Source organism: Chelonia mydas, chromosome 2, assembly GCF_015237465.2.
Source record: "Chelonia mydas isolate rCheMyd1 chromosome 2, rCheMyd1.pri.v2, whole genome shotgun sequence".
In the NCBI taxonomy this organism is placed as follows: Eukaryota; Metazoa; Chordata; order Testudines; family Cheloniidae; genus Chelonia; species Chelonia mydas.
The window spans coordinates 162,390,868-162,408,400 of record NC_057850.1 but is presented as its reverse complement, the minus strand read 5'-3'; the positions used below and the strand labels follow the sequence as shown (position 1 = coordinate 162,408,400).

Genomic DNA, 17,533 nt, shown 5'->3' with positions numbered 1-17,533 from the left:
GGGCTGTGGGGTGGGGCCAGGAATTAGGGTTTCAGGGTGTGGGCTCTGGGCTGGGGCAGGGGGTTGGAGTGTGGGAGGGGGTCAGGGCTCTGGGCTGGGGGTGCAGGCTCTGGGATGGGGCTGGGGATGAAGGGTTTGGGGTAAGGAAAGGGCTCTGGGTTGGGGAGGGACTCAGGGCTGTGGCAGGGTGCAGTAGGGGGTCTGGTCTGGGGGTGCAGGCTCTGGTGTGGGGCTGCGATGAGGAGTTTGGGGTGCAGGAAAGGGCTCTGGATTTGGGGGGGACTCAGGGCCGTGGTAGGGTGTAGGAGGGGTGCAGGCTCTGGGTTGGGGCCGGGATGAGGGGTTTGGGGTGCAGGAAAGGGCTCCGGGTTTGAGGGGGAGCTGGCTCAGGGCTGTGGCAGGGGATTAGGGTGCAGGGTTGGGGCGTGGGCTTACCTCTGGCGGTTTCCAGTCAGCGGCGCAGCTGGGGTGCAGAGGCAGGATTCCCGCCTGTCCTGGCACTGCGGGTGCGCTGCGTGCCGAAAACAGCCAGCAGCAGGTCCAGATCCTAGGCAGAGGTGTGCAAGTAGCTCCGTGCAGCTCTCGCAGTCATAGCCCCCGGTGCTCAGGGCGGGGGCAGCATGCGGAGTCCCATGGCCCCCCTCCCACCAAGGAGCCAGATCTGCTGGCCATTTCCAGGGCGCAGCGCGGTGTCGGAACAGATAGGGACTAGCCTGCCTTAGCTCTGTAGCACTGCTGATGGCCCGGTTGGCGGTGCTGACCAGAGCTGCTGCGACCCAGTCCCTTCCATTCCATGACCCAGTTCCGGGTCATGAACCACGGTTTGAAAAATCTATTGGATTTAATGCAAGATTCAATTTAGCTATGAGTCCATGCTGATCCTGCCCTGGATGAAAAGGGTTATCTCCTACTTTCATCACTGTTTGACTTTGCTTTTTCATTTTGGGGGGGCTCTTACTTTCCCATATGGCTGCATATATTTTTCTTCTAAAGAAAATACTCATCAGTCAAACCATTCCATTGATTTTCAAGTGTCCTGAGCTAAAAGTGACTGTAGGAGGTAAGCTTCTGAGATAGCAGGCACCTCCCCGCCCTATTAGCTGGAATAAACCACAGTGAATGATCCCTTGAAACCGGCACCAGAGTTACGTGATTTTAAGAATCTCTTAATCTCACAAAACACCTTCTCAACCTTGAAATTGCAACTGCTTGTTGTTGTCTCTCTTAGAGTCTAGTCCAAACTTTGCACTGATTTATAATCTGTATAGTCTCAGTGAGTGTGAATGGGACACATGTTAGCAGGCATTTTGTGTCTGTGTTCTGCATACTGAAGTACATGCTTGTAAATTTATAGAATTACTATCGCCTCAAGTATCCTCTTGGAAAAAAAAGTCTCTCTCATGAGAAAACATTTTAAAATAAAATCTTAATCTGTGTGCACTGCTCTTCCTGGGGTAGGTTGCACCTTGATCTTCACCACTCACCATCTTGATGAGGCAGAAGTGCTCAGTGATCGCATTGCCATCTTGCAGCAGGGGCAGCTGAGATGCTGTGGTCCTCCCTCTTATCTGAAGGAAACATATGGCCAGGGATACCGTCTAACACTCATAAAAAAGGTATGGTGACAGAATTGTGCACAATATGTACTTCCAGCTAAGAAAAGGTCATATCAATTATTCTGAGGGAACCTTGCAACGCTGCTAGTAATTTACATGCGAGATAAATGTGGTAATTCTTTTATCTTATATAACCAGCAATGCAGGGAAGACTTGGTCTATTTAATACTGGTGTATAGCAAATGTTTTTCGCAACCTTCATAGTTGAATTAATTTGCACATAAAATAATCTAGCAACATAGTGAAAATTAGTAATTTTGATGATTTGCTGAATAGAGGACCAATCCTGGAATCCCTTACTCATGGTGAGTAGTCCCTTGCTCACAAGATTAGACCCAGGAACTTCACTGGGACTACCCAATTGAGGAAGGATTTCCAGCATTGGCCCCATATTTGTTTTCAGTTTGACCTGTTTTACAATTTTCTGATGGCATATAAATTCCATTTATTATTTTTTTCCTTTCTGCACAGCCCTCTGCATTTGAAATCGAGGATCCTGAGTACATCAGTCAAGTCACATCTCTGGTACAGTTCTATGTACCAGAAGCGTTCCTAAAAGAGAACAGTGGGAGTGAGCTGACCTATGTGATTCCAATGAAGGCAGATAAGGCCTTCTTTAATGGCCTCTTTCAGGCTATGGATGAAAACCTTGAACGTCTACATGTGACTGGCTATGGTATTTCAGATACCACCTTGGAAGAGGTACTTTGTTTCTCTCTCCATAGTAGCTGTCAGTGGTTAAAGATGCTCTACTGGCTTCTATCTAACCTTCTTGACCATGTTTTTACTACCGAATATTTCAGGACAGGTTCCTGAGGGGAGAATGAAAGAGCATCTCATGTAGAATATAGATTTTAAATTTTGCTGTGTTATTTAAGGGCAACAACCACACTCTTCCCATAATTCATTCCAACAGCCTGATGTATCCTAAAGGGTGATATTGCCTTTTGGAAAGTTCTTCTCTATCTCAGCTGATCTCAGGACATTTTTACATGACCTGGGCTTTAACCCCAAACCACTGTCAGTCCAAATCTCTCATTAACTCTTAGCATCAGAAAAAAATTGAGCTTTGAATTAACTGAGGATGAACTTCAGAAGGTTTGGCTGTACAGTTCAGATAACTCAAAAAAATTCTGTCTCTTCTCTGAATTCTATCTGAACTAACAAAACCTCAGGAGTTGGCAGAACTGGCCTGGAAATCTGACAAGAATAGCTGTTCTTGCAAATTTACTTCAGCTTCTAATCTGGCCAATGTACCTGATGGGGGTTCATCACGACTGGTTTTGGCTCTGGCATTATTTAACTGGTTATGCCAGAGAATGAATTATTTCCACTACAAAATTCCCTGACCCATCGTTACTCTAGTATCATAGTGTAGATCCTTAAAAAAAAACAAAACACTCCCCTGTTTTTCACTGCTTGAAATGATGACATAAGAACAAAGCTAATATTTTTCAGTAGATGGGAGACAATAGTTTCATTTACTGGCACAATCCACTCTGCAGCATTTCGTGGAAATATGATTTTTCCAGTGATCTCCTTTAGTTCTGTAAACAGCCCAAAGTGGGTCATGTACAAAAAGAAAACTTAGGATATGACCAAGAACAAAACAAATGCCAAGCATACAAAATGCACATTTTTATGAGTTAGATAGCTTACTATACACTGTGTGATAAACTTTCAATCATTTTATGTACCCAGCGCCCTAAGGGATGGGAAGGTATGTTGCATTATTAGCAGCCGTCTGAAGAGAATGTCATCTAGGGAAGACACTTATCTCTTTTCTGGGCTTATGAAACAAAGACTCTGGAAAGCTTGTCATCTGGGACATTAATTATGTGTTGTAGCTTTGCAGCATGAACTATGCATGTGGAAAATAATGGGGTCAGATATAAAAACCATTAGCAGTTATCTGGTTTGTAACACTGAGACTTTTTTGTGTGCCAATTTAGAATTGACGTTTTATTTTCAAATAAAAAATACAAAAATCCACGTTCATACGAACAAACTTAGAATGATGAGAAATGCTTAGCTCCTGTTTACTAAATACATTCAGTTCTGTGAAAGGGTTCATTGGAGCAGTGGTTCTCAACCAGGGGTACATCAACTCATCTAGATATTTGCCTAGTTTTACAACAGGCTACAGAAAAAGCACTAGCGAAGTCAGTACAAATGAAAATTTCATACAGTGGCTTTTTATACCACTCTGTATACAAAACACTGAAATGTAAGTACAGTATTTATATTCCAATCAATTTATTTTATAATTATATGGTAAATATAAGAAAGAAAGCAATTTTGCAGTAACAGTGTGACGTGACACTTCTGCATTTTTATGTCTGATTTTGTAAGAAATTAGTTTTTAATTGAGGGGTACTCAAGACAAATCAGACTCCTGAAAGGAGTACAGTAGTCTGGAAAGGCTGAGAGCCACTGCATTGATGCATACATTAGAACAGCGGTTCTCAAACTTCATTGCACCAGGACCCCCTTCTGACAACAAAAATTACTATGTGACCCCAGGATGGGGGGACCGAAGACTGAGATCGCCCGAGTCCCACTGCCCTGGGCGGGAGGTCCAAAGATGAAGCCCAGGAGCTTCTGCCCTAGATGGGGGGCATGTAATCTTAGCCCTGGGTGGTGGGGTTTAGGCTTCAGACTTGCTGGGGCCCAGGGCTAACATCAGCCTGGGTGACCCCATTAAAATAGGGTCCTGACCCACAGTTTGAGAACCGCAGCCTTAGAACTATGTGAAGTGCTAAAAAAGTTGTTAAGACCCTTCATGTACCCTTCCGACACACAGGATATGTCTACGCTGACCAGGTCAATGGATTGAGGGCTCAGGCTGTGGGGCTAAAAATAGAACATGAAAAAATAGGGGTTACCATACCAACTCTAACAAGACTAATCAATTAAGGTGGGCTATTATCAGCAGGAGAAAAAAAATTTTGTAGTGATAATCAGGATGGCCCATTTCAAACAGTTGACAAGAAGGTGTGAGTAACAGCAGGGGGCAATTTAGCATAGGGAAATAGTTTTTAGTTTGTGTAATGACTCATCCACTCCCACTCTTTATTCAAGCCTAATTTAATGGTGTCCAGTTTGCAAATTAATTCCAGTTCTGCAGTTTCTCATTGGAGTCCGTTTTTGAAGTTTTTTTGTTGAATAATTGCAACTTTTAGGTTTGTAATTGAGTGTCCAGGTAGGTTGAAGTGTTCTCCGACTGGTTTTCCAATGTTATAATTATTGATTCTTATTTGTGTCCATTTATTCTTTTGTGTAGAGACTGTCTGGTTTGGCCAATGTACATGGCAGAGGGGCATTGCTGGCACATGATGGCATATATCACATTGGTAGATATGCAGGTGAACGAGCCCCTGATAGTGTGGCTGATGTGATTAGGTCCTATGATGATGTCCCTTGAATAGATATATGGATAGAGTTGGCAACCGGCTTGTTGCAAGGATAGGTTCCTGGGTTAGTGTTTTTGTTGTGTGGTGTGTGGTTGCTGGTGAGTATTTGCTTCAGGTTGGGGGGTTGTCTATAAGCGAGGACTGGCCTGTCTCCCAAGATCTGTGAGAGTGAAGGATTATCCTTCAGGATAGGTTGTAGATCCTTGATGGTGCGCTGGAGAGCTTTTAGTTGGGGGCTGAAGGTGACAGCTAATGGCGTTCTGTTACTTTCTTTGTTGGGCCTGTCCTGTAGCAGGTGACTTCTGGGTACTCTTCTGGCTCTGTCAATCTGTTTTTTCACTTCAGCAGGTGGGTATTATAATTTTAAGAATGCTTGATAGAGATCTTGTAGGTGTTTGTCTCTGTCTGAGCGGCTGGAGCAAATGTGGTTGTATCTTTGAGCTTGGCTGTAGACAATGGATCATGTGGTGTGGTCTGGATGAAAGCTGGAGGCATGTAGGCAAGTATAGTGGTCAGTAGGTTTCCAGTAGATTGGTGTTTATGTGACCATCTCTTATTAGCACTGTAGTGTCCAGGAAATGGATCTCTTGTGTGGGCTGGTCCAGGTTGAGGTTGATGGTGGGATGGAAATTGTTGAAATCGTGGTGAAATTCATCAAGGGCTTCTTTTCCATGGGTCCAGATGATGAAGATGTCATCAATGTAGCGCAAGTAGACTAGGGGCTTTAGGGGATGAGAGCTAAGGAAGCGTTGTTCTAAGTCAGCCATAAAAATGTTGGCATACTGTGGAGCCATGTGGATACCCATAGCGGTGCCACTGACTTGAAGGTATACATTGTCCCCAAATGCAAAATAATTGTGGGCGAGGACAAAGTCACAAAGTTCAGCCACCAGGTTAGCCGTGACATTATCGGGGATACTGTTCCTGACGGCTTGTAGTCCATCTTTATGTGGAATGTTGGTGTAGAGGGCTTCTACATCCATAGTGGCCAGGATGGTGTTTTCTGGAAGATCATCAATGGATTGTAGTTTCCTCAGGAACACCATCCTGGCCACTATGGATGTAGAAGCCCTCTACACCAACATTCCACACAAAAATGGACTACAAGCCATCAGGAACAGTATCCCCGATAATGTCACAGCAAACCTGGTGGCTGAACTTTAGCCCATGAACGCTTATACTCAAATAAATTTGTTAGTCTCTAAGGTGCCGCAAGTACTCCTTGTTCTTTTTGCTGTTACAGACTAATACAGCTACCACTCTGGGACCTTCTTTTTGTTATATCTGAGGACAATTGCTAGCACAATGTGCTCCTGCAATAAGAGTAATAAAATCATAATAAAGATAATTTACAGGTTTTTATAACCATTCTTTAGAATGTAATGGTGAATTATATCCTTGTTGTAGAATTCTATGGGGTGAGTCAAAAAAGCCTATGAAAGACTGTCATTCTCTTTGAAATTATACAGGGTGATTTTAACTTTGTATGGAAAGGATATAATCTATTAAATTTTATAGGTGGTTAGAATATTCTCTATATGATTTGGTTTCATCCTCTTGAATTCTATAGGACTTTTACATAAAGGGAAATTATAGCCCTACCACAGAAACCAATCATAGCAAACATATAACATTCATCAGCATATTTCTCTGGATCATTCAGTTTAAAGGTACCTGGCCTTGGTTGTTTTCTGCAGAAAAGCAAATAAGCTTTCCTAAATGGCAACAGATACTGATACATCATGCAGTACCTTGAAGACTAACAAGTTAATTTGTGGTGAATTCTGTCATCTCTGCACAGTCATCATTAGCCATTGTTACCTTCATTCTCCATTTTCTTATCAAAAGCCTCTTTGCGCTGGCAAGTAAATGGATAGCACATAATAGTTCTATTGAGTCTATTCAAATAATTCAATCTGGAAACAAAGAACTCTGACTTTAAAAGGAAAATGTATCAAGTTATTGTTTGTGCAGAGGTCCTGCCCCCCCCCCCCAACTCCCTGCTGTTTTTCAGTCCACTTGTTTTCAGAACACTTGTACGCTTTCAAAATCTTAACTCTTTAAGGGAGACCATATTGCCACTCATGTCTAGGAAGCATCTTGTGAGTGGAAAACATGTCACTGGCACATCAAACCCATTCTTATCAACTTAGCTACATTTGATTTTAACTGTTTTCTCCTTGTCTGAATTAGGAATAATATAATATAAATATAAGCAAAAAGCCAAGAGTGGGAATTGGGGGAGAATCAGGACCGTGATTTATTAAAATCACTACATAACGCTTACAGCTGGCTAGAGGATAACAAATCTGTTTCATGACAACTTTTGATTTTTTGAAATTTGTGTTCATTCTGCATTGGAATGTTGTTGCAAAATGGAATTGTGATGAAACATCCATTTCCAGATTGAAAAGGTTTTCTGTTCAGACCTTTCTCTCTTGAAATGACCAGAAAGGCCATGCTGGATCACAGACCTCTTCCCGGCAAAATTTTGTTAAAATAGATACAGCTCCAGCAAATGTTTCACCTTCAACAAAACAGCAAGTTTCAATGAAAAAAACATTTCATCAAAAATGTTCCAGTCAGCTCTACTCACACTAATGTATCTGTTTCGTATGCTATTTGGGCTGTCTGCCTTACATCATGACCTCTCATTGATCCATGTCTAAAAGATATATGCTCTAGTTCAAACAGGAATTATTTTAGGGAAGTACTGCACTCTTTGTGATGTGGGAGATCAGCCTACATGATCACAAGCGGGTCCCTTGTGGCCTGAATCTACCAGTGACTTTGTTGTGAACCTGACTTTGGCTCTATGAAAGTGCAGGCAATTTCTTTTGGTAACTGTAAGCTGTGTAATGTCTCTCTTCTTCTGAGGCGGTGTCTATACTACACCTCTGTTTGGATTCAGGGGCGTGATTAGCAATTCACACTCAAGTGCTGTGCTGTAACTCCCCTTTGTGGATGTTGCAGGCATGAACTAAAAGGTTCCTATTTTGCGTTAATAGAGTCCAGCTATTCACACACTTCTAGGTCAAACTGTGGGCCATATACATGAGCCCTGAATGTTACAGCTGAATAAGTGTGTTCCTGTTGTTTGCTAAACCTAGATCTCTTGTGCATTAGTTTCCCTATTGACACAGGAAATACAGTTAATGGCTATGAGCATAGTCCTGCACCATTTAAATCTATGGGATATTTGCCATTGATTTCAGCTGCAGCCATAGGAGCATTCACTGTCTGAAGAAAGGATAAAAACAACACAAAAAAGGAAAGAAGAGAAGAGAATTGCATCAGTAGTTCTGACAGTGTTAATATGTTTAAGATAAAATAGTAGTAGGAGTAAAGATTTTGATGATATTAAAGTACTTAAAAATCAAAACTGTCAGAGGGATATTTGACCCGCTACTTCCCAGGTTTCATTTAAAAATACAGATATACAGAGCCATATAGGATTCAAACATTCCCAAATCTGGATCTGAATATCCTTAAAGCTGAAGATTTTCAGATCTGGAGTTTTGATTGAGGGCTATCTCTATTTTTAAAAAAAAAAGATAAAAAAGCAAAATGTGTAACATTCTTCCCAATCCACTCATATGTTTGTGGGAACTTCAGTGGTTCCTAGTACAAGAACAAGAGATTACAGTAGGGAAAATGTGTTTAACCTTTAAGCACCATTTCCCTACAATTTTGGCTATATGTATTGATTATTTTTTCTACCTTCTCTTCAGTTGTTCTATATTTCCTTGGCTATATTGACTCTGGTTCCATCATGTTATCTCCCATGATCTTTGCTGCCCTTTCATCAACAGGTTCTTGGCCAGTAGCCATTTTCTAATATAAAAATTAAATGAGCACATCCAGGACTTAGCAGTTTTGTTTTTACAGTGGAAATTGAGATAAGTGGGACTGGAAAACCCTAAAATGCTGCTGAAATAGTAGCTTGATACTTTGTTTGCAAGAACAGTCTACAACTTTTCATCATCCTCTTCAACCTCTCCCTCATCCTCCACCATCTGCTTCTATTTTCTTCTCTCGTTCACTCATTAAGGAAGCTTCCTTTCCTCCCATCACTTAAAGGCACAGATCTGCACTGAGATGGCACCATCTCATGGGGTCCATGACTTCCTTCCCGAAATCTCCCCTCCTATTTCAGAGATGATGCTAGCACTGGCAGTAGCATTTTGGTTCTGTTCCCAGGTCTGTCACAGACTTTCCTTGGGACATTGGGCAAATTACAGTCTGTGTGGTTTAGTTTCCATCTGTATTATGCTTATAAGAAGCATATGGGATTTTTTCAGGGGAAAAGGCAATACGCCACATTTATTGAAGATACTACAATTAGCATACGCATTCAATCACACTACACACATACACACACAGTCCCGCCAGTTGATGTTAGTTACCAGTCCAGAGTCCAGATCAATCTAGTGGTCAGCTAGGTTGACCATGGGTAGGTAGGAGGCGGGTTCAGTCGGTTGCGACACGATGCTCCTGGGAAGTCTTGGCAGGACGAACCCAAAGTTTCATGGCAAGGCACCCTGTTTATATAGTGATTTTCCTTCATTGGGACCAATGAGTTTTGCACTGTCACACTGTAATCAATTGTTGTTTGATGAGTGCTTGTTTTCTTAAATTGTCCTTCTCATCCTTTATCTTGTTCTTTCATTAAGTTCCTCAGGGAGTTATCCCATGCTGGTTTTTAATTACAGCTATCTTGTCCCCATTGAAAGGTGCCTGTCTCATTTTTAGTGTCATCAATCTGCCCTCCTCTGACATTTTAATAGGCGTGTGTTACAGCCTCCTGGCGCCCTTGCATCTGTCTCTGGTTCCTCCATAGACCATCTGGTTCAGTGATGGCCTTCACACTTATCTCTTAACACACACACTCCTCATTCACACACAAAACAAAATTAATTTACACAGAATATTTTGAACAGGAAAATCAAGTTGCAATGCAAAAGAAAAACAATCATTAAATTCTGTTAATTATTTTAAAATGCTAAACCTACAACAAACCTCAAAGGTCTGTCGCTGCCTTGAAATCAGTCCAGACACAGATTCTGGCTGAGGTATCTCTACCCATTGGCACATAAGGCCATTCTTTTCTGCTATTCAAAAAGGGTGGCTGGCAGGATATGATCAAATCATACACCAATACATTTAATACATACTACATTATCTCATTATTATTTATTCATCATTTTAAATTATGCAAAATACAAAGATAAAATCCTACTACTACATCTGTACAGTAGGGACAGTGATACGCTCCTGACTCTCAGGGGAGCTGAAGATAAATTCATTAATGCTTGTGATGTGTTCAGATACCATGGTGGGGGACTGAAGTACTTAATTAGGGGTATTTGCTTTGGTTTTTAGTTATGAGCTTCTGGCTTTGCAGTACTGGAAATTTGATGCACAGCAGTGACATCATCAAACCATCCCACAGGAGCCAAACAAGATATGGGTTTGGACAGTCAGTGTCCCCCTATAGGCTCTAATACAGAAACAGCGTGAGACACTTAACTTCCTCTGTCCTTGAACTAATGGCCAAAACCATTCACTTAAAGTTGCCGTGTAGCTAGGCAGTCCGTCATCGCTATTAAACAGCAATTATATTGACTAAACAAAACATAATCCTTGTAGCTAGCAGACCACAGTGGAGCAAGAAAGTGCCTTTCCTCAAAGCTAATGTATTTCAAATTGATTGGCTTTTATTATCCATTGTATAGTGGACTCCTTAGCTACTATGTGCTTTTGTTATAGCCAATATTGGAATCCTTTGTGGGAGCAATTAAATATGGCCATGAACATTTTTTAACATTGTTATAATCAGAATTTGATGTGCACTCCCAAACAGGAGGTTTAAGCGAGATAGAGTCAAAGTTGCTCATAATTTTAGTGAAAGCTCTGTTTAAAGGTGCTCAGGAGATGTATATGCTCTGCTGAATTGATGTGCAAGCTTACACTGGAAGCAAAATCTGAAATTTTGGACACAAATTTGGAGTTTCTAGGCCATGCTGTGTTGTTACAGGTGGCTTTGGGGGGAAAATACTTCAGAAAAGAGCTTATTTTTCAGCATTTTCTATCTCAGGTATATCTTGGGCCAAATTCACTGTTGACAAAATTGAACATGGGCCTACTTACCCCACTAGTGGATGTATTTTGGTTTCTTTTCTGGTTAATCTAAAATCCTCCCCCAGACCTCATGTGCCTTCTCTTCTCCCTCCCCCTCCCCCCCCCACAAAATTAATTTGTGGCCTAGGGAGAAAACGTGAATTTACAGAGGGAACATATACTTGTAAGGACGTTTTTGAGTTTTTATTGATTTATCAGGCTTACAATAAGAAGTGAGTGAGTGTCTTAACTCTTAAGTCACTACTAACAATCTACTGTGGTATTCCAGCACCTCTAACCCCCACTATTCTAACTTTGAAATTCCTGCTGACTTAAGGTGTAGAAACAGGATCAAGCCCAATAGAGTAGGTCTCAGGCAAATCTAGTGGACACACTGTGTGTAACATTTACATGTGCCTCTTAGGGTATGTTAGCACCAAAATTAAAAACCCGTGGCTGGCCTATGCCAACTGACTTGGGGTTTAGGGCTATTTAGTTGCAGTGTAAACCTCCCATCTCACAGGATCCTAGAGCCCGGGCTCCACTCCAGAACTGGAAGTCCACACTGCAATTAAACAGCCCCGCAGCATGAGCCCCATAGACCAGCCGCAGGTGCTAACTGCAGTGTAGACATATCTTTAGGTTATTAAACCCATGGAAAATATTACTGCTATTTTTTAAAAATACTTCCACGAGCTTCTCTCCATCTCTTCCTTAGAGGCTTCTGCCCTTCAGATGCACTGATGGAAATTACATGCCTGTCACTTTGATTAAAATACGCTAACATCCCTCAAACAAGACCCTCTGATCTTTTTTTAAAATCTGATTAATCGTTTGTGGTGTTTGTGTGCAGATGGCAACTGCATTTGCTGCAAAATGTACATTATTTTAACTTTATTTCAGCAGAATTCCTGCTCTCAAAGGGCTAAATCATCCCTTCCACTTCCATGAGTGGAGAGGGCCAAGACGAGCCGATCTAGTCGGGGGAGGGTAGAGTTGGGGAGATTGCCCACCCACTTCTGCTAGCCGTGAGGAAGCTCTTTTGCTAGTGTTCCAAGGCTTCAGCACTCTGTAGAGTTTTGTGGGTTGGGCCTGGAATGTAAGGAGATAGGAAGGGGAACTGGCTACTGTCTGCAGCACTGTCCCTTGCTGAGCCCACGGAGTTCAACTTGGAATACCAGTGGGGGAATTAGTGCTGCTTCGAGTGCACGTTAACTCTGGACCCCATGTGTCCTATGACTCCACACCTGGGAGACTCAGTCAATGACAGCAGGGTTGTTGAAAGAGCTATGCAATTAGAGGGCAGAGAGGACCAAAGAGCAGTGTGCTGGGGTCAGCAGCACTCCATATGAGTACTTCTGAATCCATGGAACATTTACCCCTCTCCACTGGAGGGAAAGCTCTTGCCCAAAGTAATTATACTGGATCAGTAAGTTATAGGAAATGTTCCAGCAGAGTGGAGTGAGGTGGTACATCCTGGTCTGACGCCCTGGGTGATGGAGGGTGAAAGCCAGTTATGGCAAATAAGTCTCATTTCTCTTTTTATTTCACAAAAGGTATTTTTGAAGCTGCTGCAGTACACAGAGCAGAAGCCACAAGTTCCCCTGGCAGAGGAGTTGGGGCTCCCCCACATTAACAGCCCTGAATCAACCTACCAAAACTGTAAGTAGAAAATTAAGTTCTCCTTGAAAGCAACTGTGCTCATACAAGTAAGAGACTTGCAGCTAAACAGGCAAAAACTTTCCTAGATTAGACAGCATGTGGAGATTGCCATGTGTCCCCATAGTGCTCTGGTAGTGCCCTTTTGTGTGCACATGAAGTAGCCAAATAATCCTTCTCAGATGATACACTTCATGTTGCTCGCTCTGACTAGGGGTATTTTGAACCAAGCTTTGTGTCCTCTGTCACAATAACCTCCAGTCAAGGCTGTCACTATGGCATAGCACCTGTGCCAAAGAGAACTGTCACCTAATTGACACCATCCCTCACCAAGTGCAAACACTGTGGCTTGGGATTTACAAACCGTTCAGTGCTGGCTTAGCTCCACTCCCATTGAAATCTGTGGGAGTTTTATCACTGACTTCAATGGGACATCGAGTTCTTTTCAAAATCTCTCTAAATACCCTATAGTGACTTGTACATTAGTTAATTAACTAGTCCTGGCTACTACTTTTCTTGTCATATACATATGGTGGTGGAGATGTGCATGAGGAATGAATGTGACAAGAGTTCTTCTGAAAAAAAACAAACAAAATAAAATAAGAACAACAAAAACGCCATGAGAGATGAAAACAGTTGCTCAATTAAAAGGTACAGTTTGGGGTATCCCTTTATTTTATAACTGACATACAATTCTGTATTACTGAAGACTCCAATTAGATAACTGTGCAGTTAGATTTGTTTCTCCTCTCTATGTTGCATTTTCATTAGGGTCTAAGAATTGCAGTTTCTATGGTAATCAATATTTGAACTATATTGTATCTAATAACGTAAGCTATAATTACCAGCTAACCTTCCAGGATGTGTCTTCATTTGGTATTTGGCACATAATTAAAGAATTGGTAATTAGTTCCATATTTCTGAGGCTGATAAATTATAGTAAGAAAATATGGTGATAATGTCATTTCTGTGGGAAGGAAGATGAAGGAGAAATTTTCATTCAAGGCTGATGACTGTCATTCATCATTAAGCACAGTTGTGAAGTGAAGGCATAAGGGCTTTGGAAATTGCTCATGAAAGCTATCCATCTCTGTTAGTTATTCAGAATATTCCATGGGCAATAGCTTGACCTGTATACTTTTGTCTCGGAAAGCAGACTCAAAGACAGTCAAAAACTTTTTCTTTCTCAGAGCAGTTCAATGGATTTTAGAAAGGCCCAAAAGCAAATGGCTGGATTGTTAAGAACACAGCTAGAGAGAATTTGGGTTAGAGAGCTGTTGTGAGGATGCATTCTAGAGAACATCACTGGAGTCAGTCTCTTGGACCCCTGCATCTGGACTGCCCACAATGGAAATATCTATCTTATATGGCCACACCAATCTGAGGAAGTTGGATGTGTTAAGGTCCATGCCAGTAGCTTTAGGTTTAGCATGAATCCGTAAGAGTCAAATCTGTGTAGTGGGGCTACCTATTCCTCTCCCATTGCCTAGCAGTAGTCAGCTGTGGTTTTGAATGTCCTGAAGCGGTTGTTGGAGCTGAAGGTACCTTCCCGTGTTGTTGCACTTCAGAGCATTTTCCACAGATTAAAGCTCTTTTATTGGATTTGATCCATTTGTCCAATTCAGGTCCATAATAAAGCCACATGATTGGATCTGGACTGCGGGCTGCCATTCGGTCCTAATTTGATCTGTCTTTCCTAAAAATCTATTTTGACTAACTATTGCGTTTGTTCTTCAAGCAGAGAAGGTCAAATCAATCTGGGCCACGTGCTGATGGGTGTTACTGTGTGTGTGCGCGTGTGTGTGTGTATAAGCGTATCAGAGTCTGGCCTTCTGAGGGCATATAGGGTGTGTGTGTGTGTTGGTGAAAAAGTGCTGATGTTGGAACAGGAACTGTAAAAGGTTTATAAAAACCAGAAGGCAAAAAACCAAAACGTTAAGATCCAAGAATGACAGGATTTGGCCAATGAGCAGTTGCAAAAAACATACAGGACCTCAATTCATCAAAGACCTTAAACATGCACTTAACTTTAACTATGTGCTTGTGCCCCATTGAAGGCAAAGGGACATAATCACATGCTTAAAGCTAAGCACATGCTTAAGTGCACTCATGAAGAGGGATGGACTGCTGAATTGGAGTTGGAAACCTACACATCAACACAAAAGTAAAGCAACAACTTGTGTATCCAGTGTGTTCATTTTAATGCTTTTAATGTATTTGTAATTTTGGAGTCTATAAACATTTACTTGTTATTTCCAATCGGTAATATTACTTTGCAGAAGCTCTGCTGGTCCCCCTTAATTTATTTCCAGTAAAGATTAGATAATTATATAGCTCTTCTCTTTCTGTGAAGAGGAGATAGAATTTTTAACATCACAGAATGCCTATACAGTTGTCTGTGACATGTGCTTTTAAAACTGGACCACAAGGGAGGAAAGGCGAAAATAAGGTATATGAATACTTTGCTGAGGAGCTAAATGAATAATCTGCATCACTTTTCACTACAGAGCATATTAGCAAGGTACTTATGCTGGATCTGATCTTTTCTGAATATAAAGATAATATGCAGTCAGGGGCTGAGGTATCAAAGTTATGTTCAATGAAACTGAAAGGTAAAATGTAAAACTAATAAAATAACACATCCTTTTTCACACAACATATGATTAACCTGTGGTACTCAATGCAGCAATAGATCACTGAAGCCAAAAGCTTAGCAGCATTGAAAAAGGAGTAGGCATTTATTTAGATAACAAGAAATCCATGTTTATAATAGTGAATATTTTAAAAAAAATTGAAATGGATAATCCTCATGCTTCTGGGTACAAGCCAGTCTCCTACCATTGTGGTCACAAGGAAACTTTCCCTGGGGGCAGATTATCCCATCACTGCTACTGTAGGCTTTCTCGTACCTTTCTCTGAAGCAGCTGATATTAGCCACTGTTAGAAGCAGATACTGGACTAGATGGACCACCGCTCTGACTCTGATTTTAAAAAACTAGCACTATACCGTATCAATAAGGTACATGTTGAATGCACTAAGAACTGGCTAATTGACAATCTCAAAAATAGTCATCAATGGGGAATCATTAAATGTGGATGTTTGTAGTGGGGATCCACAGGGACCAGTTCTGGGCCCAACAGTATTCAACACAGTCATCAATGATCTGGGAGTAAATATAAAATCACTCCTGATAAAATTGCAGATGAGAAAAAGGTTGTTAGAATGGTAAATAGTGATATGGACAGGCATACACAGTATGATCTGGATTTCTTGGTAAACTGGGTCCCTTCACACAAGATGTGTTTTTAATACAGCTAAATGCAAAGTTACACATTTTGGAATGCAAGCCATACCTACGGAATAAAGGATGGTTTCCTAGAAAGACTTTGAAAATGGGTCCTAGTAGACCAGTAATGGAACATGAACTCCCATTCTGATACCATCTCAAAAAGGGCTAATATGATTCTTGGATGTATACACAGAGGGGTGGTGAGTTAGGAGTATAGAGGTGATTTTGTGTTTGTATAGAGCACTGAGGAGACCAAGACTGGAATACTGTATCAAGTTTTGGCATCCACATTTTAAAAAGAATGTTGACAAATTGGAGAGGGTGCAGAAATGATTCCAAAGAATGACTGAAGGCTGGAGAAAATGTCTTGCCCTGAGAATTGTAAATAGGTCAATCTTCTTAGCTTATCAAAAAAATTGAGGTGGTGTTAATTTCAGTGGGTAAGTACTTCTACTGAAAAAAAAATATAGGGTACTCAGGGGCTCATTAATCTAGCAGAGAAATGGACAACAAGAACCAGTGGCTAGAAATTAAATTGGGAATAAGGTGTGTGTTTTTAACAGTAAAAAGAAAAGGAGTACTTGTGGCACCTTAGAGACTAACCAATTTATTTGAGCATAAGCTTTCGTGAGCTACAGCTCACTTCATCGGATGCATACTGTGGAAAGTACAGAAGATCTTTTTGTGCTGGAAATGGCTCAACTTGATTATCATACACATTGTAAGGTGAGTGATCACTTTAGATAAGCTATTACCAGAAGGAGAGTGGGGTAGGGGGAGAGAAAACCTTTTGTAGTGGTAAACACCCATTTTTTCATGGTTGTGTGTATAAAAAGATCTTCTGTACTTTCCACAGTATGCATCCGATGAAGTGAGCTGTAGCTCACGAAAGCTTATGCTCAAATAAATTGGTTAGTCTCTAAGGTGCCACAAGTACTCCTTTTCTTTTTGCGAATACAGACTAACACGGCTGTTACTCTGAAACCTGTTTTTAATAGTGAGGGTGATTAACAACTGGAGCAAACCAACAAGGGAAGTGGTTGATCCTCCCTCTCTTGATGTCTTCAAATCAGTATTAGATGCCTTTGTGGAAAATTTACTTTAGCTAAATGTAAGTTATTGGACTCAATATAGGGGTACCTCGGTGAAATATATTGGCCTGTGATATGAGTTCAGACTAAATGATTTTATGGCATTAACCTTTTTGAATCCCTGTTGGCAATTCCTACATTTGATAGAATTATAAAAATTGGGATGGCAGGAAGGCAGTAGACGTAATATATTTGGGGACATACTGTGCCACTGTTTTTTAAGTGGAACTCTGCATTCTGTCCCCTGGAGAGTTTTGTTTAAAAAGATGGATGATGGATTTTAATAAATCTTTCAATACTAGGTCTCAAAATCTTACTGGAAAAATTAATTTGTGTTGGTGTGG

At 41.2% G+C, this 17,533-nt stretch overlaps 1 protein-coding gene across 1 annotated transcript in view; it reads left to right on the top strand.

The window, feature by feature from the left end:
• The window catches only part of ABCA13 (ATP binding cassette subfamily A member 13), a 294,371-nt gene that overhangs the window by 139,257 nt on the left and 137,581 nt on the right, over positions 1 to 17,533 (top strand). The window contains exons 40-42 of the mRNA XM_043540473.1: positions 1,459 to 1,616; positions 2,088 to 2,318; positions 12,706 to 12,811. Of these exons, the coding sequence (XP_043396408.1) occupies positions 1,459 to 1,616; positions 2,088 to 2,318; positions 12,706 to 12,811 (495 nt within the window). The remainder of the gene's footprint in view (positions 1 to 1,458; positions 1,617 to 2,087; positions 2,319 to 12,705; positions 12,812 to 17,533) is intronic.